General features: G+C 34.8%; 2 protein-coding genes across 2 annotated transcripts; both read right to left on the reverse strand.

Moving 5' to 3' along the window:
- Nucleotides 1–786: 786 nt before the first annotated feature.
- On the reverse strand, nucleotides 787–4,333 carry LOC106179237 (beta-2 adrenergic receptor). Its single transcript, XM_013562777.2, has one exon. It carries the CDS (start codon nucleotides 3,101–3,103, stop codon nucleotides 2,030–2,032), a length of 1,074 nt encoding a protein of 357 aa, XP_013418231.2. The 5' UTR covers nucleotides 3,104–4,333; the 3' UTR covers nucleotides 787–2,029.
- Nucleotides 4,334–12,246: 7,913 nt separating this feature from the next.
- Nucleotides 12,247–25,150, reverse strand: LOC106179231 (uncharacterized). Its single transcript, XM_087013807.1, has 16 exons — nucleotides 25,100–25,150; nucleotides 24,375–24,446; nucleotides 23,266–24,122; nucleotides 22,482–22,969; nucleotides 21,890–21,985; nucleotides 21,377–21,564; nucleotides 20,956–21,042; nucleotides 19,169–19,258; nucleotides 18,868–18,969; nucleotides 18,394–18,483; nucleotides 17,836–17,937; nucleotides 16,879–16,998; nucleotides 16,370–16,584; nucleotides 15,523–15,779; nucleotides 14,814–14,900; nucleotides 12,247–14,494 (listed from the first exon to the last, which is right to left on the reverse strand). Exons 2-16 carry the CDS (start codon nucleotides 24,431–24,433, stop codon nucleotides 14,438–14,440), a joined length of 2,895 nt encoding a protein of 964 aa, XP_086869933.1. The 5' UTR covers nucleotides 24,434–24,446; nucleotides 25,100–25,150; the 3' UTR covers nucleotides 12,247–14,437.

Genomic DNA, 25,150 nt, shown 5'->3' on the forward strand with positions numbered 1-25,150 from the left:
TTACAGGTCAGATATTAAGATAAAAATACTAAATTTTGAAATACTAAACGACTAGGCCCGTAGCCAGCAATTTCCAAAGAGGGTCTCTTTTTCTGAAAAAAGTGGACCTTTTCCCATAAAAACTTCATGTATCTTGATCAAATTTTACCCAGAGTGGACCAAAAGGGGCAGTTCTTTCGAACCCCCCCAACCCCCCCCTCCCCCAGCTACGGGTCTGCGACCCATGAATATAAATGCATCTTAAGTCTTAAGCATATAAATGTCCTTCTCATTACAGACAATCTCAATGAGCACCAAGGTGCTGAAAAAGAACGCGGACATCAGACCGTAAAGGTGACAAGAACCGTGAACTATAGCTGGTCCATACGAGGTGCGCGGCCAAACCAAATACATCGCCTACATGTTGCGTATTGTGGAGGGAATTATCTTAAAAGTGGCAGAGAATGACACAATTTTTAAATTATTTGTAGAGTGATATGATTTGATTTGATAAAAAACATTAGTAATTTAATAAAATTTTAATATAATTTTGTAATTTTTGGTTCTTCTTTCTTTCTTTCTCTATATCATTTATTTAATTTAGATGGGTTGGGAATTCGTTTATTTGAAAAAATATTTAACCGAATAAAGGCTGTCTACATATAATTGATAATTAACATAATTTCATTCAATACTTGATAAATTACATATTCTTCACCAACAATAGACACACAAAGCAATATCTGGGGATATCAATTCATATACAGACTTGATATTTAATATGGAATATTTCAGTTTTAAAGGTATATATATATATAGTTCAGGTGGGAAAATATGTCCGACTAGGACATCGATTTCTCTCTGCAGGACTTACAATAATAAGTAACAGTTGTCCGGAGGACTTCTAGTCCCATGAAGTGATGTCCCAGAACGTGCATTTCTAGTAACGGAGAACCCAGGACTTAATGTCCTACGGACATGCATTACAGCGGGTATCCATGCCCTCCCCACTGGTCTACAGCTGGCGCTTAAATATTGACTTCAGCATTCAACTACTGGCATTTATTCATAATTTTTCTCGGTAACGCAATGAATTATTTAATTTTTTAAACCTTATTAATAATTTTGGTCATTTTAGAAGTCATTTAAAGTTTTCTTTCGTGAAACGGCGTAAATTAAAAAAAAAACGTAATTGTTATAGAAATATATAATGTAGGTTGTAGAAATAGAAGATAATAAAAAATGATCCGACAAGATTACTTCAATCTCACCGTATCTCTTCAAATTCAAGTATTTATTATAATGAATAAGTTATATATTCTGTTTTAAAATAAAGTGCAAGGTACTGCACAAAAAACAAAAAAATGGTTCTTCCTGCACATTCGCAAGATTTGCTTTCCGCGCTAATGGGCACTACTGCACGCACTGAGATGTGATGTGCTTGGTACCTTAGATTTTCATTCTAAATCCACCTTTACCGTTCCTTAAACGACTTGTTAAAGCGCCATCACAAATGAATTATGAATTTCGCCCACTCTTGTCTCTCTCTCTTACTACCCAGTAGTACAAAAAGCAGATTATCACATTTGCAAAATGTATGGCATTCTACTTCATTTAAAACCATATCTACACCATATCTTAGCTACCTATTAATTTTAAACAGTGAATAAAGAGAGCTATAATATATATATAATTCCATATTGATAGCCATTACTTCTGTAACGATATTTTAATTAAAATTACCCCCAAGCAGCTTCAGTAGGCGTGACAGCCATCTAAGCATCTTAAGTTAATTGTAATTAAGTGAGAAACCCCTCGGAGATGGATCGATCCTGTTAGGTCAATGTAGATATGAGAACCCAGTCTTTGAAGTGTTTGTGAAGTGGCTGTCCTTGTAGCACTACTGCACGCACTGAGATGTGATGTGCTAGTTACTGTGAACTTAACTCTACCAACTGACAATTAACACTGCCTGCCGTTGGCTTTTTTTATACGTGTCGTTTGTAAAATAGAGAATGGCTTACTCCACTCTTCCTGAAATCCAAGTCAGTTAAAAGCCACTTATTGTCTTAGAGTAAATGTGGTGCCGTACAGCGGGTTGAGAGTTACATCTCACATCTATGTTTACAGTAACACTACTTCCTAATTCGCTCTCCAGTCGTCGTATAGAACGAGGTGAGGCAGCGTTCACGTTGCGATTCAAGCGAAGAATTTTCTGAAATTCTCTACGAAAGTTCTGTAAACGACATGCGTAAATAATTGGGTTCAGGGCACTGTTCAAAACTAATAGCACTGTAGTGTACATTCGTATGGTCATCCAAGTTTTGGAGAATATTTGGTCCGTGTATACCTGGATTCCCGTAACGACAAAGAAAGGTACCATGCACAGAAAAAACATCCCTAAAACGATCACAGCTGTTTTCAAAATCTTCATGTTTTTCCTGTGAATTTGCCGTGGGTTATTTTTCAGTCGAGAGTTACTTACTACTGACAGATGCTCCGTGAGAGAAGCTATTGCCGCTGCGTGCCTTCCAGCCAAGTGGAAAACTCTTGAATATAACGCTATTATAGCTAGAGATAGCACGATGAACACTGGCAGTACAATATATTTGATGAAGTCTGGCTTCAGAACATACTGTAAGTCGCATTCCTTCTTCCCCACGTCTCCCGGTCGCCTGTCATCAAACCCGAAAAAGTGAACCGTAACGATCACAAATGCAGAGGGCACCCAAACGAAGACAACACCGAGTCCTTTAGTTTTGGCTGTCAGAACGTTCACGCTCTTGTAGTAAAACGGGTAGATAACTGAGACATATCTGTCCACGCTTATAGCTAGAAGACAAAGTACCGAACCGGTTATCGAGCTCATGGGCAAACTATAGCGGATAATACACACGTGTAGATCTTGGACAACATCGTCTCGGATAAACATGGCAATTTGTAGAGGCATCCCCAGTGCGACCAGCAAGTCAGCGGCGGCCAGCTGAACTACAAACCAGTTCGTCGTGGTCTGCAACTTTTCGCTTCGAAAATATGCAGCAATGACCAAAATGTTTCCAAACCCGATCAATATTATCAGGACCGCCTGTATAGTAATCATCGATACCTCGTAGCCCAATTCCATGGTGTCTGGGTGCTCTTAAATACTCTAATGTTAATAATTTTTCTGTGAGAATTTCAAGATCCCAAACCGCTTGGAAACTTTTTGTTGGGTATTTCTTTTCTCGAAATATTAACCTAAGTTGTGCCCATGCTCAAATCTCTGCTGGCACCTGTTGTCTCTCAAGTCACGGATATAACAAGCCTTTCAGCTCAGTCTTTCTGTCAAAGGTCGTGAATTTTTTCTCTAAACACCCCCAAATCTGTCGGAACGTCCATATGTTATCTAACTGGACATCAAGGAGTAGATGATCACTCGTGCCTTTAGCCTCGCCATTGGCATTTGTTTTGGTCCTAGTTGGATAGTCAAAGCCAGTGCATTATCTTCCAAGCAGTACCAAGAGAGATTTATGTTAGAGCTTTTATACAATGTATATGAAGATAACGATGTTACACAAGTGCATTTGTACAAAATCACTTTTCCTTTGCAATGTTCCAAAAATACTCGTAGGTTATAATGAGATAAGGTATATGACTTGCCTAACGCAGCGTTGTCAGGCCGGGGGTAAAGTCAGCTCCCAATGTCAAAATAATTAGTCTTTTTGATGTGCACATTGCCTTGGTGACATTGGCGTTCCTTTATCTACTGAAAAACATTGAAATAGTCTCCTTGCGTCGTTCTTACTTTTTCTTTGTAATAATGTCAAAAGAAAATTTCTTTAATCTAAATCCCCATCCACTGAAATCAAAATTTTTAGCAGATTCCCTTCCTGTTTGCTTGGACCTAATATATGAGTTATGGGTCCAAGATGTTAGTTAACAGAGGCCGGAAACGAGAAAAACGTTCGAGGCCTTTGCTGTACATGAACTATTACGTGTTAAGAACAGTTTCCCGTGTTTTTGCAGAGAACTCCTATAATTTGCATGGATGCACATATATCAAGGTGGTTATCAATTTTCCAATAAATTCAACATCTAATCGCAACCACCAGATAAGTCGAAGCTTGTTCCTGATAAACAAGGAGTCTGTTTAAAAGTAGTTTTAAATGTATAATCCCATCCTCGGAATGTGAGATATCCCCCAGATTAACAATTCAGTTGTTTGTTGATTTTAGCGACATACTGTATACTAAAACATCCAATACTCCCAAGTAACATTGCTACTGTACTTGCGCCACTGCATGGAAACACTGTCACTGTATTGCCGACGCTTACTTGCAAACACAATGTCTTCTTTAGATAATATATCCTACATTTAGTCACTCTAACAATATAATACATCCAAAGATGAATGATAAAATCACAGTGAACAAACGACCCGTTACTGATTTTATCATGAATATATAAAAAGGGTGCAGTGGCATGCAGTCACTACACGACAGGGACTCATACAGCAGTTTACATTGAGACAGTACAGAGAAGCAGAAACGTTGTTTTGAGATTCCTCCTCAAAGTGTTAATCAGTATTCCTTTGAACTGTTTTTAATTGACCGAAGTTATTTTACTTTCCCAATGCCAATTAACACTCGGGTAATTTAATTTGTACATTATTAAATACGCTGACTGATATAGAAGAAACCAGTTAGTCCAATACAGGGGGGATCCAGGATTATTTGAAGGGGGCCCGGTAGGTTTTTCATGAATCACAGGCCTCGGAGGTCAAGCGGGCCCCGAAAAAATGGTGTTTTGGAGGGTGTACGGTGCCATCTGGTAGGGTTTAGAGCTATAATTCAGCTAGTCAAAATTCTCAATTTTTTAGAAACCGAAGGGGGGGGGGGGGGCAGGATCCCCCTGACACACACACCCTAAATCCGCCACTGTATATGAGTGTCTGATCGGTTCAAATGCCACGTACTAAAGGTATTTAGAAAAATGTCTTTTGAAACAGATCTACGTTCACTTACGGATCACAATCACAATGAAAAAAAATTCATTTTATTATTAAATAACCTTCCAGCATTAGGTAGCTTTCGTCTTAATTAAATGAAGTCTTGTCCTTTCTTGCAAAAAAGTGCTAGGACCAATATATATGATTATCAATATATATATATATATATATTACCACGTGACTATGTTTATAAAAGCTCAATATAACAGTCAGTTTTTATCGTTTGGTCCAAAAACCATTTTGTCCACAGGATAGAGATGGCCAGATACCAGATATAATTCAAACATCACTGGCATTTGTACGCAATACAGAGTGACTGACGCACGAGTTGTTTATTTTTCATGCTGTCTCCACCTCAGCAAGGTAAATACATGTAGTAACACTGTCATTAGTTGAAATCAAAAGTTCCCCACCCCTGTTAATATGAGGAATCTTGATGACAAACACCAGTAATTTTCACGAGCAGTGAAATGTCAAAGGGACCAGAGCACTATTACTAAGGTAACACAGTCCCAGTACACTGGGTCAAAAGTTTAACACGGCTGTTGGTCAAAATGACGATGATTTATTTACGCTAACATGTAGGATAAAGCTCAACAACATCCAAATGAGGCAACTCGTTTAATGTTTTTTTTAACTGAATTAAAATTACTTTTTTTTATAAAGTACGACTGGTCATTTGAAACTTTTCGCTTTTCCAGCCATTAACGCTGTTCACGACATGATTAGGAAGTGTGCAGATAATCCAAATTCAAGTTCTAATTAACCGCCTTGATTTCAGTGGAAAATACATGTGGTTGTGGTAGGTTCATTGTGGTGTGTCGTCATTGTAGAGGTGTAATCAAGGAAGTATATATAGGGCCTATATACTTCACTTCCTTGTTGTAATAAATATCACGCAAGTTGTTCCGTTGTCTGTTAAATCTTCGTGAGTAGTCCCGTTGTCCGAAACCGCGTCACGCAAGCCCGTGCCAAGGGTAGTGGCCGCTTGTGGCCACTCATTCCTAGTATCAGCGGAAATTATCTAAAATAAAAAAGGCTGCTGTAATCAATGTAATTGTCCACTGTCATTGATATGGACATAGAGTAAACGTGCGTGATATACATTTTCTAAAATTATCACAACTTTGGGGGAAAGAGTAAGACTAACACTGAAATATTTAAATGAGAGAAAAAAAAATGAAATATTTAAAAATATTGGTTAACTATATCATAAGTAAAAATACTTATCCAATAGTATAACTGCCCAACGTCAAAAAAAAAAAATAAATAATAATAATAATAAAATGAAATAAAAAAAGTGGTAAGTACATCTTGGCAAGACCCAGGTCTTGCAGCCAGTGTTTTCAGTCACAGTTTGGACAAATAATATATTGTTTGTCCAAGATCGTTCCATCTCGGCGAATAATCTCGCTGAATGAAATCAGTTGATCAGGTTAACATAACTCCTGGCGTTGAGTAAAATACAGAAAATCTGATGATAATATCAGTGCGTTGGAAGCAATAGGAGGCGTGTTAATCTGGTAAACCAAGAAGTTATAACTTCTTGGGTAAACTGCAGGCCCGTAGCCAGCAATTTCAAAAGGGGGGTTCGTTTTTTGAAAAAGTGGACCTTTTCCCATAAAAACTTCATGTACCTAGATCAAATTTTACCCAGAGTGGACCTTTTCCCAGCAAAAGGGGCGGTTCTTTCGAACCCCCCGAAACCCCCCCCCCCCTAGTTACGGGCCTGTCAGTTACTGCGTATCATTCAGGTGAGAAATTATTTATTTTTAAAGATACTTGATTCAACTTTTCTGGCTTATAATCCTTGCTGATTTTCTGTTGAGAAAAGAGGATGGTTAACTCTGTATTTACCACTGTGTTAGAAGTGTGGACAGGGAGGGGGGGGGGGTGCAGAGCAAGCACATGACCATGGTGAAATATGCACACATACTTTTTTTTTTTTTTTATTGTTTTTATTACCCATTTTACAGAGGAATGCCATTGAACATAACAATTTTTACATTAAATCCTGAAATATTAATGAGACAATATGCAAATTTCTATGTCCTAGAGTATTGTACCTCCTCTTACAAATCTTAAGTATTTTATAAACAAGAAAGTCAGGTTAATGAAGTCTAGTATTTTTGAAATCAATAAATCATAGCAATCAATAAATATCTATATAAAGGTATACAAAACAGATTTGTTCAAAGTGAGTGTGCAGGAAGGAAGAATAATGATTAAAACTAATATGAATTACGTATACTTTTCTTTCAGTATTTAAATCAGCAAAAACAAAAACATCACAGCACCTCTATAAAGTGGGTTTATATATAAACACATATTGACATGGACAAGACATAGGACACCTTTCACTCACTCATTCATTCATATAGTAACAAGTCATTAATATACATGTATTAATTATATTTCAAAAGTTATGTGATTCAAATATAGCCCCCACTTTTTTTCAAATTTCTGAAGACAATTATTTCTCTGAGAAATTTGTTTTTCTACATTGCAATAATATTGTATTTCAAATTTCAAACTATCCAGGCATGGCAGATTCTTTCTCATTTTTTGTTTATAAATATGTAATCTTGCTAATGCAATAAACAGATTTAGCAGTTTATACTTTTTCCCAATTTTTCCAAAAATAATATCTACTGGACTAAGATCTATATTGAATTGATGTAATTCACTTATCCATCCACAAAAAGATGTCCAGAAGGTATTAACATAATCACATGCTACAAAAAGATGGAGCAATGACTCTATCTCTACATTACAAAAGTCACATTTGTCCTCATTTACCAACCTAATTTTTTTTAGATAGCAATTTGTACTCAATATCCGATGAATAAGTCTATAATGGAACCATCTTAGCTTTACATCAATTGTGACAAAGAAAAAAGATGAATAATATTTTTTCCATAGTTCGTTATCTGCTGTGAAATTAAGATCTCTTTCCCATTTATATTCACTTGACAATTTCGATTGAGTTGTTGATAAAAAAACATTGTAAAATTCTTTTGCTCCTTTCTTACTTTTATTCAGCCAGTAAAATAATATTGGTTGAGAAGGCAGTTGTTGCAAAGAGTTTATGATAGAATTAATAGTCCATTCACTCAAAATAGCATTTCTTAAACCCATAAAAATTGTAAAGGCCGGTCTGAAGTTGTATTTAATACAGAATTCGTCATAGGATAGAAAGTTTCCATCTTCCTTTATCAAATCCTGAATGACCATTATCCTTTTCCTTATCCACGTTTTATACAAAATAGGTTTATTTTCAATTCTAATCCTGAAATTCAACCATAAAGGGTTCTGAGAACATACATTTAAATCATCATCGATAATTGTTTTAAATTCATACAATGCCATAAGAGCATCTTTCCAAAAATTATTATTATTATTATTTGCAAATTCTTTTAGATTCCAGTTTCCATACACTAAAAAGGTCTCACAAAAGTTTGGCATCATTGACTTTAAAACTAATTTTTTCCAAGAGGAGTCACCTTCCAACAATCTTCTAAACCATGTAATTTTCATAGATTTTAGTAAGAAAGATAAATGTGGCATTTTCAGTCCCCCATGACAATAATCTTGCACATCCGTATTCCTTGATACCCTGTCATTTTTATTGTTCCAAATGAATTTGAAAAATAGCTTTTCTAAGGATTTAATAATTTCAGCTGATGGATTGGGCAAACTTAGAAAATAATGGATGAGTTTGGGGATTAATATTGTTTTAACTACTTTAATTCTCCCTATCACTGTAAGCATGCGCTTAGACCAATATGAAATGAGTTTCTTTATTTCTTCGATTTTGCCCTTATAATTTAAAGTAATCATATCTTTTAAGTTTAGACTAAAGACAACTCCAAGAACAGTGAAAGGTTCTGAAGTCCAGGATATATTATATTCTGGACATAGTTTTTCTGAATTGTTTATTTTACTTCCAATCCAAATACACTGTGTCTTCTCAATATTTGGCATAAGGCCAGAAAACTTTGAGTACTGCTGTATAATATTTAAACATGACTTTAGCGAATTTTCATTGCCATCCAATAATATAACCGTATCATCAGCATATTGCATAATTTTGTATGATTCATCCCCTAGATCAATACCTTTTATATCCGCCTGATTCCGAATCATTATACCCATGATTTCAGCACACAACAAAAACAAGTACGGTGAGATTGGGTCACCCTGGCGGCAGCCACGTCCTATGTTAAAAAATTTACTAAATATTCCATTTTGAATAACACAAAGTTCAAATCCATTAAAAATCAGCTCTATCCACTTTTTGTATTTTGGCCCAAAATTAAAGAAGTCTAGTGTTTTAAAAAGAAATTTCCATGAAACAGAATCGAATGCCTTTTGAAAATCAACCAATAAAACCATCCCTGGGATATTATTTTCTTCTGTAAACTGCAAAATATCATAAAGTAGTATAGTATTCTCACCAATATATCTTCCTGAAATAAATCCTTTTTGGTTTTCGTGTATCAAATCATCTAAGACTGTTTTGATTTTATTTGCTAAGACTCCTGTCAGTATTTTATATGTTATATTAAGCAGGGAAATTGGTCGCCAGTTCCTGAGGTATTCCCTGGGCTTATCCCCTTTGGGTAGTATAGATATTATCCCTTGTTTTTGTGATATTGACAGATGACCTATATCAAAGCTATGCAAATAAGACCTGTATAGAAAAAATCTAATGTCATTCCAGAAGAACTTAAAAAATTCAGCTGTAAACCCATCAGGGCCTGGTGACTTATCATTACTCATTTTATGGAGAGATTTATGTATATCATCTAGTGTTATATCTTCATCTAAAGCTTGCCTTTGGTTATCCCTTAATGTTGGAATATTTAAATCTTGAAACATTTCATACAAGTTAACATCGTCTAGATTATCATCCTGTGATCGATATAAATCTGTGTAGAAAGTTTCGATTTCTCCTAATATTAATTTCTGATCATTTATTTCCTGTCCATCTGTGTTTATCAATTTACGTATGTTTTTATTTATATAATTTCTCTTTTCTAAACTACAGAAATATTTTGTTGCCTTTTCTCCATCTTCAATCCATTTTGATCTACTACGTAATAAAAGTCCTTTCAGTTCATTTTTTCTTATTTCTTCCAGTTGTAATTGTAAATCACTCTTCACTTCCATCAACGTTTCACTATGATCGAAATCTGTTAACTCTTGTATGATTTTTATTTGATTTTCTATAGATTTTTTAATTTTCGATGATTCTCTTTTCTTTTTAGAACAGTAGGAAATAGTCATACCTCTAATGTTCATTAATAACATTTCTAAAAACATTGCATCATCACAAGAAAAACATAATTCCATCTCCGAGATGCTATTAATGGCATCCAAATTATATGGTAGAAGGGCATAATCCTTTTTTGTTTCCTCTATTACTTGTTTTACCTTTTTGACATATTCCAAATCTTTCAAGACCGAGTTATTAAACCTCCAAAAGCCTGCTCCTTTTGTCTGTTCATTTATTTGCACCTCTAATGAAATATAAGCATGATCTGTTCTATATCCAGGATTTATCTCTGCCTTTTGTACCAAGTTCATGATCTCTCTAGTTATAAGAAAATAGTCTAATCTTGCTTTTTTGGTAGGATTTCTCCTAAACCATGTATATCGTTTAGTATTATGATTTTTTATTCTCCATGGATCAACTAGGTTATGTTTACTTTTCAAATCATGCATAGCTTCTCTGGCCCTGGGATTATTTACATTATCTGAATAGTTAAATGTGTCTAAGTTAACATCTTGAGTCATATTCCAATCTCCGCATATTATATTAAAATCCGTGTCATAATTCTCTAAATCTGATGCAAGCTTAGAGAAGAAATTTGGAGAGTCACTATTTGGTCCGTAAATATTTACAAGATTCACCTCAAAATTTTTTTCAATATTCATTCTTAACGAAATAAAATTACCGATATTATCAGTTTGCACACTTTGTACTTTATATTCTATTTTGTTGTTTAAAAGAACTGCGACACCTCTCGAGTCAGTCCTACCAGGACTTATAAAACATTCATAGCCCCACTGACTTCTTACATATGCATAATCTTTCTCTGAGAAATGTGTGTCTTGAAGGCAATAAATATCAAATTGTTTTTCTCTCAAGAATTTGAACACGTCTTTCCTCTTTTTAACATCCTGGAGGCCTCTACAGTTCATTGACATTATTTTAAGATTATCCATTATCCATTTTGATAAACAAACATAATATAAATTGCAACATGGATATACATGCATTCACATCTGATGTACTTGTACTATTCCATTTATACAACTCACTTAAAACATGCACTCCCACACATACCCACGCACACCACGAATATGTAAACCACATAAGTGAAATTATTTAACCGATAGACGTTCAAATATGCAGTATGTTCACATTATTCATAACAGAATATATAAATCTACACAGATCCTACATGACAGTGAATAATACAAATGAAATACTTTTTTCCGTAAAATCAATGCCATTTTTTTTTAGCCGCTTGTAACATTAGAGAAATCTTTTTTTGTAAAATAATAACACAGCTTGACTCACCTCATCTCAGTAGTGTGAATGATGAGCTAAACTGTACATACCACTGAACATTTTCTCCCTAGTCGAAGAATCTTAGTAAAGAAGACTGAATATATACCTTAAAACATTAATAATAGAAATAAGTAAGACAGATGGTAATAATTCTTAACATATATCTATATGCAGTCACATTCATGCTAATTTTGCTAAGCAGTTTGCTTATGAGTTATTGTTCATATTATTTTTAATTGGTCCTTTAACTTTTTCTTAGTTTAAGTTTTTCATCCAAGTTATCACAAATGTCAATATGTCAATATGCACACATACTGGTATCACAATAAATCTAGAACTTGACTGAGATATTGAATATCTATTGCACAGTGACATGCAGTAAAGAAATAAATCTGTGTTGTTCTTTAAAGCGTTCTCCAGTCCCTCTCAATAATCTGTAAATTAGATATTCTGAACTACATGAAAATTTGAATTCATACACATGTATTAAATGTGTGTGCGTGTGTGCATCTTGCATGGGAGTGTAAAATGATAGATCAGTTAATCAGAATCACCCTTCTATTAATTTAAAAGATGTTGTACATTTTGATCATTAATCAATTCCATTACTATAGGTGGACATGTTTTTGTGTTCTGAAGGTGATCACAGCTATAAATACAGTAAGTTGTCAGGAATAGAAATGAGCCCTCAAAGTTCATGAAGAAATGCCAACTTTTTTTTATTTCAAAACATCAACATTTTTAATACAAATGAAATGCATGTTTAAATATATTCACCAATCCAGATCAACCCACAAACCAGTCTCTATTTTCTTAATCCTTATATCCCAGTACAGGTACGCAATTTCTCAAGACAAAGTCCAAGGGAAATCTTATACATTGGTCCCTTGTAAAAACAGTAAACTTCCTGTAAATAATATGACAAAGGTGAGATTTTGTACCTCATTACCACATTTACATAATCTTTCTCCGCCAAGTAAATGTTGGAACTGTCTAATAATGACGCCCTCCAATTCTCATTTAACTTGGACATGACACATGGCAAATAGTCACTGCAGTGCAAAACTTCTTTTACCCAAAATCTACTCTAAAATGCAAAATGTTACGTCTTTAAGGCGTAAAAAAGGTAAAGTTCAGTCTAAAAAGGAAACATGTCCTCAATAGCACACCAAATCTTAAGAAAAGAACTGAAAGACATAAGTATAAAGTATCAAAAAGTTGTGCTCAACAGCAAAGTCTGTGCACTGCACTACAACTGCTTGTTGTAACCTATTCTAAAATGTATAATGTAAATCTCTAAGAGTAAAATGGTTACATTTTAGTGAACTTGTCTTTAAAAAAGGAACAATTTGCTTAAAAACAAATATCCAAAACCAAATCTAAAAACAAAACAAAACATCATAAAAAAAACAAGGCAGCAAAGCTGTCATATATACAAACAAAAAGCAGAAAATAATAATACACAAAATAAGCTACTGTTGATTCTGATGCAATAATACATCATGCTTAACTGCAAACTCAGCATCAAATTTTAATTATGCACAACAGGCAATACCAATGTAAGTAAAATGTGTAACAAGCGTAAGGCTTCAGGCCCATGAGAGTTGAAGTGCACACTTTGAAAATGCCAGAATGAGAAAAATGAAAATTTCACAAAACAATTGCATAAATTCAATAAAAAATGATAATCCAATTGGGCTGGTTGTCTAGTTTGAGCTGAATGTCAATCCTAAGAATCAGGTAAAAAAGTAACAAATTTTTTTTCACAACATTTGTGGTGGCAGAATGCAAAGTAGCTAGGTTTTTTGTCATTTTTGATGCAATATTACATGATTAACAGCATAATCATCACCAATTTTCTATACATAACATGGACAAGAACATGGACAAGAAAATTTGATAATCATTTGGCTTCATGGCCATGGGAGTTCATCCCACACTGTAAATGCCAATTAATATTTATCAGTTCCCTAACTTTAAAGACAAAAGGTAAAATGTTTTTCCACTTATCATGTTATCATTGAAGGTGCATGGCGACAGTGATGACAGCAACGGCAGATGGAGGTGACAGCTATATGTACAGACACATCTGTGTCTGTACATAAAAAAACCTGATGAACAACAAAAACCTGATGAACAACAGTAATTATCTAAATTTTGGATTTAAAATCAGTTTCTGATATATACTTCCTAGATTCATGGAAGTCGCTCTATATTGATGAACAAATTACTTATAATTACACATGATTTGGCACATCTTTATGATATTTTAATCTAACTCCCCTCCTAGAAATGTAGACTTCCAGGAAAAAATTTATACATATAGTATTTTATGTAATGATATCTAATTATGAAAACAAAAAAACAGTTTAAAATGTGTAAATAGAGTCTTTGGCAACAAACAATGGTTAAAAATATACTTTGCATGCACCAATAAATTATATCCAAACTACATTCTTTTCTCCGAACTACAATTCTTATAGCAATACTAAGTTGGACAACTTATTACTTTCAATTTAATCCATAATTATAACCACTCTTTAATTTGAGCAAGACTAAAATCATTACTGCAATATAAAACTAAATATTTCAACATATTCAACCCAAATTTCTTCATTTATAACTTTCTTATATTACAACCTTCACAAGTTGTTCGTATCTAGACAAACAAAATGATCTTATGTCATCTAATTTTTAAATAATACATTTAAAAGATAAATTACATCAAAATATACAAACCAGTAAAACTGTCATTCCACCCTATAAATACTTAAACTCCTTCTCTTCTAACTCTTTCCATCTGCTGACCTAATTGCACTTAATCTTTAAAGGACAAAAGCTGCTTATGAGCCAAATTTCAATGCAACAAAAGAGTCCTGCTGAAAAGGTGTTTAGAACAACAGTGGATCATCAGGGAAATCAAAGATTCCAGACCAATCTTCAGGCACCTGATAAAGAAGAATATTCTGTATGAAACAATTATCTCCAAAAATCAACAGTTCATCAGGCTTTTAAAGTTTAAGAGATTGATATCAGATTTCTGGTCTTCTAAATACTATTCCAAAATATGTCTGATATCTTAATATAGAAAAAATCACTTAGGGCTCATTCCCAATAAAAACTATCAGTCTATGTAGATCACAAAAATTAATCTCTTAATATGATTGCATTCAGCAAGAGTCCCCTCAAAGCTGGAGCAATCTATGTAGACCAATAGTTTCATTGGGAATGAGCCCTTAGAAACAAGTTTTAAAAAGAAATCTCTACCTCAGGCAGCTCTTCCAAGTGTGTTGGAGAGTCCAAGAGCTGTTCACCAGGACCCACAGCCAACTCATTACATTCAGGAATCAAACTCTGGGACAATTAAACAAAGAAAACCAATTAACTATACACATCAAATGTGGCACATATACAATGTACATACATTAAATGACCCAATTTAAATAAACAGATTCCATGACATCTGGGCAAGATGGAAGGTGAAAGAGTTTTAAACATGTATTAAAAATACTTTTATAAAAAATGATAAGTTCAAAGAAACATTCAATAACATGTAGGAAAGATATATGGCGAAAATCATAAAAAAGAAGAAAAAACTCAGCAGCAGGTATGGTCTGTCTAAATGAAGTAAATGTTTTCCACAGTCACCAAGCACTTTTGGTTTTCTGACCAACCATCACTATCAATTCACACTATTGTGCCACCACTTTGATCTATTTACAGTTTTTATAGACTCAAATAATTAAAGACAACAGTTCATTGATAAAACATTTCTGTACTATTACATTTTCAATATTTATCCCCACACTTTTGTGTGTCTGTCTATGCACCCAGCTGTCCATGCATTTGTTATGTCCACTATCTCCTCCAATCCTAGACCATAACTGAAGTAATAGAAACTTTGGAAATTGGAAGTCCTATTATGAAGGCGTGCAGGGCCCTTTGAAATTCTAACAAGCCTGTTTTGCTCACTTACCAGCTGTGAAGAAGACATGCTCCCCATCATGTCATAGAAGCATTCCTCACTAAAATCCATGCCAAAGTCTTGACCAAAGTTCAGTGTGCAGCTGTCATCCTCCTGACTCAGAATGTTCCAGTCCCCAGGAGAGTCACTGCTGGAGTCTAGACTGGAGACTTTTCCTTTCGATTCCTGAGAATCCTTGACTTCCAATGCTTCCTCTTGTTTCTCAAGAAAGTCGTCTATGACATCCATGGGATATGTCATCATATTTTCTGCAACCCCAAAAAATTGAAATAATAAGTGTTTCCAGTATTTCCAATTCTTATGTTAATTACAGGCTTGCTGAACTTATTTGAGGATAAATAATATCTTGATCATTTTGAACAGACTAATGTCATGAATTAGTGTTGCCAAAAATAATCTGATTTAATTATCACCTCCTGACAAATTTCCGTCATCAATCAACTAGACACTTTTTTTACTCCTGTGCAACCTGGGAAGTCAGTGCAAGAATTGAGCTCAAAGGAATGACAAAATTTGAAAAAACATTGGCATAACTTTCCCAGTTTGTGAAAGAGTTATGGAGAGTGTCAAGAAAGAAGGATCTAAAGTTGGTTTTAAAATCAGAGAGAAAATATGGGTTACCTCAGGAGAATTTTGTAGAAAAAAAATTACATAATACATCACCAATAAAACACATGGAACACAAACATTTACTAGGTAATAACACTAAATCTAAGTTTTTTAAGTCTTGACACTAAAAAGGAAAAATAAATGGTTTTAGTTGGAGCAAACATAAATGAAGTCAGTTAAAGAAAGTCGTCTATGACATCCATATGAAATACAATATTATAATCTGAACCTTGTTCAGTGAAAAGAGAACTTGTGACTTCTTTCAAGTCATCACTGAGATCACTAATCAGGGAGTCATCAGTAGAGTTCTCCACCATTGCCATGGTAACCATAGTTTCACGAAAATCCTCAGGGAGTTTCTGCCACATGTCTGCAATAGTGCTGGACAGGCAGTCTGGATTGACATCTAATTCTCTGGCTGCCTCCTTGTAAAACTTCAAGTAGCTATAACCAATAAAGGAAATGTGCTTTATATTACTAACATATAAAAATAGAAATAGATTTGGCAGAAAATGTTATGCAGTTCTGAAACCGTCAAAATCATTCACCTAGTACAGAAATCAACTGCTAGTAATTAGCATGAACTTAAAAAAGTTTTACCTTCAATTTCACATTGATTCTGAGAGAAAATTTACTTCCTACTTTGAAAGTCTGATATTTGTTAGTATTCTGTGTATTATTCTATAGCCAAAGTTAAAAGGTGCTGAATAATATTGGTCTGACATATGTCCTAGTTACCCGTCAAAGTCCTGGCAGTTCACTGTGGAGTCAAAAGCAGACTCAGGAGGTTGCAGACCAGGGGCTGAAGTTGATGCCGAGCTACACTTAGACTGTTGGTTAGGTTGCTTATGGTTAGACCTGCAATTTATAATTCCATTTATATAAAAAAGAATTAGTCTAAATTCCACATTAAAATTTGGCTAAGATCTACAAAACTTTACACTCTGAGCAAAAGCCAAAGCCAATTATAGTTTTATTATTGTGTTATAAAAAACATGAATGTCAATATCCTATATAATAACATCAAATATTGCAACATCACTTAAGCTGCCATCTGACTTTGTTGACTGATGGGTAATATGTGTCCTTTTTTCTAATTGGTCAACACAGCAGGGTTTTCATATGACAATCTGACTAGTAAGAAACATTACTCAGACATGCTGAAGCTGTTGGTCCGATCGGTCATGACCGGGAAAATTTGTCGGAACCGGTAGAAAATTGGACTTGGTCGGTCCAAAGCCAACAAGAGTTTTAAGAACCGCAAATTTGAATTTACAGTCATCATTCGACATACTTCACTAATAAAATTATATAAATCCCAAAGTGTTTTTTTCCCTTCCATTTCAAACCTATCACATTCACAAACAAAGTAAGCTACCTGATCGTACTGGTAGTATCTGTCTCAAACGAGTAGGGTGATTTTAGGTCCAACAAATATTCATTCGATCCAGCAAATTTTTCATTACTGCCGGTCCAAATGTCCAGCCATTCTGAAAAATTTTCAGCATGTCTGATAACTGCACAACATTAATTAATTTGTAAATTCACATTTTACATAGTAAAGAAAAGTTCTTGTATCATTTCAGAGCAGTTTACATTGGATGCCTGGTCATTGATGGCCCTGATACAGACAGTGTTGACACTCTTGACTCTCTGCCGTATGTAGTGCTGCCTGAAAGCTATGATAATACTCACTCAACCAATTTGATGTGTGTTATCTGTGAACTAGCTGAGTTCTGTTCAGCGGCATCCTTAGCCACTGTCTTGAATCTTTTCTTCTTACGTCTCGGATGCATCCTAAAGATGAAAAAACATCAATGCAAATTGCCAATGGATAAAAATTAATTACACAATAATTATATCTAATATAACTGAAGATAAGTGTTGAGTGTAAAATTCTGTGGGTTTCAACTATATATTTGAGAATTAATGAACTGAAAACTATAAACTAAGGCTTCGTTCACATGCAATGTCTATTTTCTAAATTCTATTTTCTATTTGCGGTATGTCTTATGATCACGGTCTGTGGCCTGAATATCCCGCGGCGTAATTACTGGCAGCGCGAGCCAGTTACTATAAGTTACTATAAGTAACTGGCTCGCGCTGCCAGTAATTACGCGGCGGGATATTCAGGGCACAGACCGTGATCATAAGATAGCGCAAATAGAAAATAGAAATTACAAAATAGACATTGCATGTGAACTAAGCCTAATATTTAAAGGTCAATCTATAAGATCAAATGGTTCAACCTACCCTTTTGACTTCCTTCTACACTTTGTGTCTTCACTCAAAACTGCCTCCTTGGTCTTTCTCTTGGTTGTTGGTGGTGTATCATCACTTCCACTAAAATAAATAATGATAATATATAAAATTTCTTTTTTTTTTGCTTTTGTCCACTACACTATAAAGGAACTGTTCTAGATTATAAGTTGCCATCTGACTGATGGGTAATATGTGCCCTTGTTTTCTAATTGGTCAACACAGCAGGGTTTTCATATGACAATATGACTAGTAAGAAACATTACTATAAAAACAGCATTAATTAATTTTTAAATTCAAATCTTAAAAAGTAAAGAAAAGCTTTGTATCATTATGTGCAGTTTACATTGGGCGCCTGGTCATTTATGTCCCTGATACAGACAGAGTGTTGACACTGTTGCCTCCCTGGGGAGGATACAGCCCACCTGGCACAGAAGTGCTGCCTGAAAGCTATGATATAATACTTACTCAACCAATTTGATGTGTGTTATCTGTGAACTAGCTGAGTTCTGTTCAGTGGCATCCTTAGCCACTGTCTTGAATCTGTTCTTCTTAAGCCTCGGATGCATCCTAAAGATACAAAAAAAAAAAACATCATTGCAAATTGCCGATGGATTAAAATTAATTAAACAATCATATATAATATAACTGAAGATAAATGTTGAGTGTAAAATTCGATGTGGGTTTCAGCTATAATGACAATTAATGCACCAAAAATTATAAAGCAATATTTCAAGGTCAATCTATAAGGTCAAATGGTTCAAGTGACCCTTTCGACTTCCTTCTACACTTTGTGTCGTCACTCAAAACTGCCTCCTTGGTCTTTCTCTTGGTTGTTGGTGGTGTATCATCACTTCTACTGAAATAAATAATTATAATATATGAAATACCTTTTTTTTGCATTGCACTACGCAGTAAATGTTTTAGTTTATGTATTTTTGAAACATATTAATGACAAATAAAAATGGAAATAGATTGCAAAGAATATGTTATGCAGTTCTGAAAGAGACCATCAAAATCATAAACCTAGCACAGAAATAGACATAGACTGACTTCCTTCTACACTTTGTGTCGTCACTCAAAACTGCCTCCTTGGTCTTTCTCTTGCACCCCATTTCCATAGATTTTTAGATCGATCTATCCCTGTGGGGAGTCTCACTAGATTACTGTCAGCTTGGCCGGCTTAAGCGTCTGTCCCGCCTACTAAAAGCTGTAAGGGGGTAATTAACTATGGTGCCCGCTCGGCTGACTGCAATTTAGCGTGAGCCCCCAGGGAGTTAGGTCGATCTAAATCTTAATCTTTAGATCGATCTAAATCTCTGGGAAAGCACCCTTGGTTGGTGGTGGTGTATCATCACTTTGGTTGAAATAAGTAATTATAATATATAGAATTCCCATAAAAATTCTGCTAGCAAGACAAACCCAAATGTGTCTTTTTAATCCAAATATGCTTCAGGGCTTACAGTACACAATGTGTATTTTTTCATATATTAAACAAAAGGTCCACATTCCCTCACAAATTAACTAATGAAGAATGGTGCCCAATAAGAGGAAAAGAATCCTCCACTAAGCACCAATACTTATTTACTGATTGTCCACCAAATAATACAGAATGACAACTTTCAGTTTTTAAATAAGTAAAAATCTTAGTCACATCTGCCTCCCTGACATTATATCAAAACATCATTTCAACAATCCACATCCCTACCCTACTGTATTGTTACACATAACGTGTTGCAACCTATCCAACTGTTACATCATATGGCACAATCTTCTTAACTAAGTGGCATGATGCAAAGTTGCAAAATATCAAAATAAAACACAAGGGAATAATTCATGACAGTCTAATATAACTGACCAATTAGAGGGCTACAGTTTACTTTAACCTCAGTCCACTGATATTGTCGATATTAAGGACCATTCCAAGACCCTATCGTACTAACTGTGGATCGATCTGTCTCCGAGGGGATTCTCGCTAAATTGCAATAAGCTTAGATTACTGTCATGTCTACTGCTGCTGCTAGGGGGTAATAAATTATTGTTTAGCTGGTTCACTAGGCATGCCTGACATCTAAGCTGCCTAAGCAATTTATCGAGAAACCCCTTGGAGATGGATCGATCCTGTCTGATAGTACATCACTACTAGTACCCTTGTGTTCATGGTAACTAACTTTTTTTTTTTTTTTTGCTTTTTTTTGCATTATAAGTGTCTAACTGTTATGCAATTCATGGTGGAAACATTCTGTTGTTCAAAAGACAGAACTGATACATATTATACAAAAGCTTGAGAAAACACTCATAAAAATCTGTGGATAGCTTTTATTCTTTGTCACACGACTACCCTGCCTTCATCCCTGGCCCTGCTCTACACCAAATCCACAGAACTTTGAGTCATCTCAGATAATTCTCATTAAATGATATAAAATATTCTAAATATTATTATGTATAAAGAACCTGGGAAGAGAAAAAATTTTCATCAACTTTTCACATTATCATAATTTTTCAACTAATTAGCTTCAAAAGATGTAAGAATTTTATGAACAAACGACTACCTACATCTGACTTGAACAAAGTTCCCTATTTAGTTGGTCTTGGTGCTTGTTGTTGTCCCCTGATATCTCCTCAGAAATTGGGTCAGGGAAACTGAAAACAAACAACAAGTGTAAATGTTAACTTCAATTGTCACCACAAATAACTAGGTTCTGATGACAAAAAAAATCATACTCACAAGCTGAAATAGAGTAAACCAGCTTCAAATTAGTTATTTTCAACTGTTATACTTCTTTATATTATAAATACCTAGTTACGAGAAGTACTCAATTTATACAATCAATAAGATGTTACACAATTTTATAATCTAATTACTTATTGCCACACACACACACACACACGCACACAGTATACATAAATTAAATTAGAAAGGAAAAATTCGACCATATTAAAAAAATTGTTACAAATTAAAAACTCATTTAGTTACTCCTGATCTTTATCTTCAAGATGTATGGCATCCATAGTTTCATGATCTTTATCTTCAAGATGTATGGCATCTATAGTTTCATGATCTTTATCTTCAAGATGTATGGCATCCATAGTTTCATGATCTTTATCTTCAACATGTATGGTATCAATAGTTTCATGACAAAGCAAACTTTCTTCTTCTGAGTCCTGGACATTATATAAATTTACATATAGTAATTTGTTAAACACTGTTTAATAATAATAATTATAATAATAATTATAATAATAATAATAATAATAATAATAATAATAATTATTATTATTATCACAGAAATTCAGTCTGTGTTGATTATATAATACATTTAAGCTCTCTACAAATGTTAAAACAAACTTATATAAAAATGTCACTGAAAGAACATGCAATTTTAAATAATAGCAAATTACACATTGTGAAGTTTATTTTCAATTATGAATAAAATCTATATGGTGTTGCATTTCTGTTGAAAAAAAAGCAAATAAAAATTGACTGAACCTCTGATTTCTGAGCATCTTTCTGTGTTTCCTCTTCCCAGTTGTCTGGCAGTTTGAGAGGAGTAAACTGGCCAGGACTGAACTTCTGCTGACATATCTGCCAGGAGAAAAAGATAGCAGATTGACACAAGCTTGCAGTTATATTAATATGATGTCACCCAATACTCCTTACCAATTCTTACCACTTCTGAATCACTTATATACAATCTAGAGGAGTACATTATCAAGGGGGATGAACTCTCAAGAGGGAAGTATGTAGAGTTTATTATTGATAACCCTAACATTTTATCTCTTTCACACAATGTACACTAGAAATAATATGTGAACCAAGTAAATACATATCTTGGCTTTTTTTGTCCTAAATGTGCCCATGAAATGTGGCACATGTGTTGAACTAACTTATGCCCCAATTAGGCTGATTTTAGTGTGCGTTGAAGGGCTCACCAAAATCAGTGCATATTAAGTCAGCTCAAAGGAAAATAACCGAATTATCAACAAACTCAATGTCACTCCTTTTAGGAGCCTTTGGTTATAATGTATGGGCATTCAAATAAAGATACCTTATTACAATTTAAAGATAATCTTCAACTTACCACCACCTGGTGTTTCTTGTTAGGTGTCCCTCGACTCCAAGTCCCCCTGATGTATGACCCTGATTCTGAGACCACAGTCTGTATTCTCAAGGACAGCACAGGTTTTAAGTCTTCCATACCATCCCCACCAGCGACTGACTGGCCAATGCCTGAAGACCTGGACTGGCCAATGCCTGGAGACCTGGACTGGCCAATGCCTGGAGACCTGGACTGGTCAATGCCTGGAGACCTGGACTGGCCATAAGGCTCTGTGTCAGAAACTGCTGGCTCTTTTTGTTCAGACTTGTACTCTTGTCTCTCTGGTGGTTCTGGTTTCTGGAGCTGTTTCTTGGCAATTTGTTCATTATTTTGATTTCTGAGCTGTATTGGTACCTTCTCAATTTGTGCAGTGGTCAGTGTTTGATTAGTCTTTGTGGTGTGCAGCAATGGCTTCACTAAGGTTTGGATTATTGGTGGCTGCTTAGGCTTTGTTGGTGCTGGATTGAATTCTAAAATTTTCAAATAAAAGTTCATATTACTTTACTTTAATATGACATCTTTATTAAATTTGTTTTGTCATGTAAATTTGAATTTCACTGGAAATAAATATTGTGAATATACAAAACCAATTAGGCTAACACCATATAAAATGTAAAAATAAACACCAATGTTCCAACACATATTTACTTTGAATAGTGATCTAATCTAGAACAAAATAGTTGGTTTAAAAATCGAATAAGTACAACAAGGCAAACATCTTTACAAGTACAAACTTCATAAAATAATACAGTAACAATTTCTTTACCCTGCTTCAGTTTCAGCCCACCTGGCTGTGTCAGCAGAACTACTTTATGGACCACTGGACTGTGATGTCTTTTGAAACAAGTCCCTGGCTGACCCTTGTCATTACAACATGCAGTCTCATGTTTACTAACTACCTGGTCCTTGTCACTCCAAGTACAACATGACATCTTATGTTTATTAAACACCTGTCCCTTGTCACTACAACATGTAGTCTCACAGCTGTGAAATGCCTGGCCCTGGTGGTTCCTTGATTCCAGTTTATTAAACACCTGGCCCTGGTGGTTCCTTGATTCCAGTTTATTAAACACCTGGCCCTGGTGGCTCCTGGATTGCAGTTTATTAAACGCCTGGCCCTGGTGGTTCCTTGATTCCAGTTTATTAAACACCTGGCCCTGGTGGTTCCTTGATTCCAGTTTATTTAACGCCTGGCCCTGGTGGTTCCTTGATTCCAGTTTATTAAACACCTGGCCCTGGTGGTTCCTTGATTCCAGTTTATTAAACACCTGGCCCTGGTGGTTCCTTGATTCCAGTTTATTTAACGCCTGGCCCTGGTGGTTCCTTGATTCCAGTTTATTAAACACCTGGCCCTGGTGGTTCCTTGATTCCAGTTTATTAAACACCTGGCCCTGCTGGTTCCTGGATTCTAGTTTATTAAACACCTGGTCCTGGTGGTTCCTGGATTCTAGTTTATTAAACACCTGGTCCTGGTGGTTCCAAGATTGGCCATGATCTTTTGACCCCAGTTTATCAACCACTTGATCCTGGACATTATTTGGCACAACCCGATATTTCAACGATTTCCACAGACTCAGCAGTTGTTTTTTTATAGGATTGATTTCTTTTTCTTTAGCTGGTTCACTAAAAAAGCATGCACATTAAAACAGCATACAGATTGATTCTTCATATTATATTAATTACTATAACATAGCTTTTACTTGCTACTTGAGTTCTTGGAGTTTTTACTTCTTTCATTTTTTTATTTATTTATTTCATTTCATTTCTTTATTTATTTATTTATTTGCTCAGCAGAAAAAAAAGACAACAATTCAACTTGAAAAAGCAATGAAAAACAAACAAAAAGATGTACATTTTTTCAAGAAGACTCCTTACCTGCTCTTTGTTTGGACTTCAGGCTGGTGCTTTACAAACTTCAGCTTTATTGTCTGCATTTTTTCACTGTTACTAATTAAGACAGAAAAGACAATTTAAATGTTAGTTGTTCTTCAGCACTCCATATAAAACATGATCTTAACATATTATTCAATTGCTGACTTTGGCTGAGGTCAGCATTTTGTTGTTTTGCTGACCTCAGAAAAGTCTTATAAAGTTATATAAATCCATGGCATTTTCATTATTTGAACGAATTATAAACTGCTGTTAATTTGTGAAAACAGACATGATAAAACTGCTTGTCCAACAAGTAATATAACCACCTAAAATTAAACGACACAGAATCAGCCAGATTTCTGATACTGCAGATCCTCTGTACTGGCAAGCTTTATGTGAAAATACAACATAGTCATAATATAATAATAATATATTACTTGTAAACAATAAAAAATAAAATGCTTTGCTCGGAATAGCACAGAATTTGGTGCACATGTAGTGCACGTCCTTCGGACCTTCAGCATGCGGAAAATGTGGAAGCAGCTTCGTTGTCACTGACGCAACAAAATGACAACAACAAAAACAGCACTGATTGAATCAGTGTTTGCTGTGTTTTTCAATTCATTCAGGCAGTTTCTAAACCCCAACTTAAAACCCCCTTGTCTCTTCAACGTAACACTGAAATTTGACATAAACCTCATTTTGCACTAAAACCATGTCAAACCTACCATACAGTGTGTGTATTTGCCACCAGACCGAAGAGAAACACACGATGTCCG

This window comes from Lingula anatina, chromosome 5 (genome assembly GCF_051362555.1).
Source record: "Lingula anatina isolate TDL-2025a chromosome 5, LinAna3.0, whole genome shotgun sequence".
Classification (NCBI taxonomy): domain Eukaryota; kingdom Metazoa; phylum Brachiopoda; class Lingulata; order Lingulida; family Lingulidae; genus Lingula; species Lingula anatina.

Coding starts and splice junctions, on each gene's coding strand:
- LOC106179237 (XM_013562777.2), bottom strand. CDS start 3,103: ATGGAATTGGGCTACGAGGTATCGATGATTACTATACAGGCGGTCCTG.
- LOC106179231 (XM_087013807.1), bottom strand. CDS start 24,433: ATGCAGACAATAAAGCTGAAGTTTGTAAAGCACCAGCCTGAAGTCCAA. Junction 24,123..24,374: donor GAAGTCCAAACAAAGAGCAG/GTAAGGAGTCTT, acceptor ATGCTTTTTTAG/TGAACCAGCTAAAGAAAAAG. Junction 16,585..16,878: donor AACTGCCAGGACTTTGACGG/GTAACTAGGACA, acceptor TATTGGTTATAG/CTACTTGAAGTTTTACAAGG.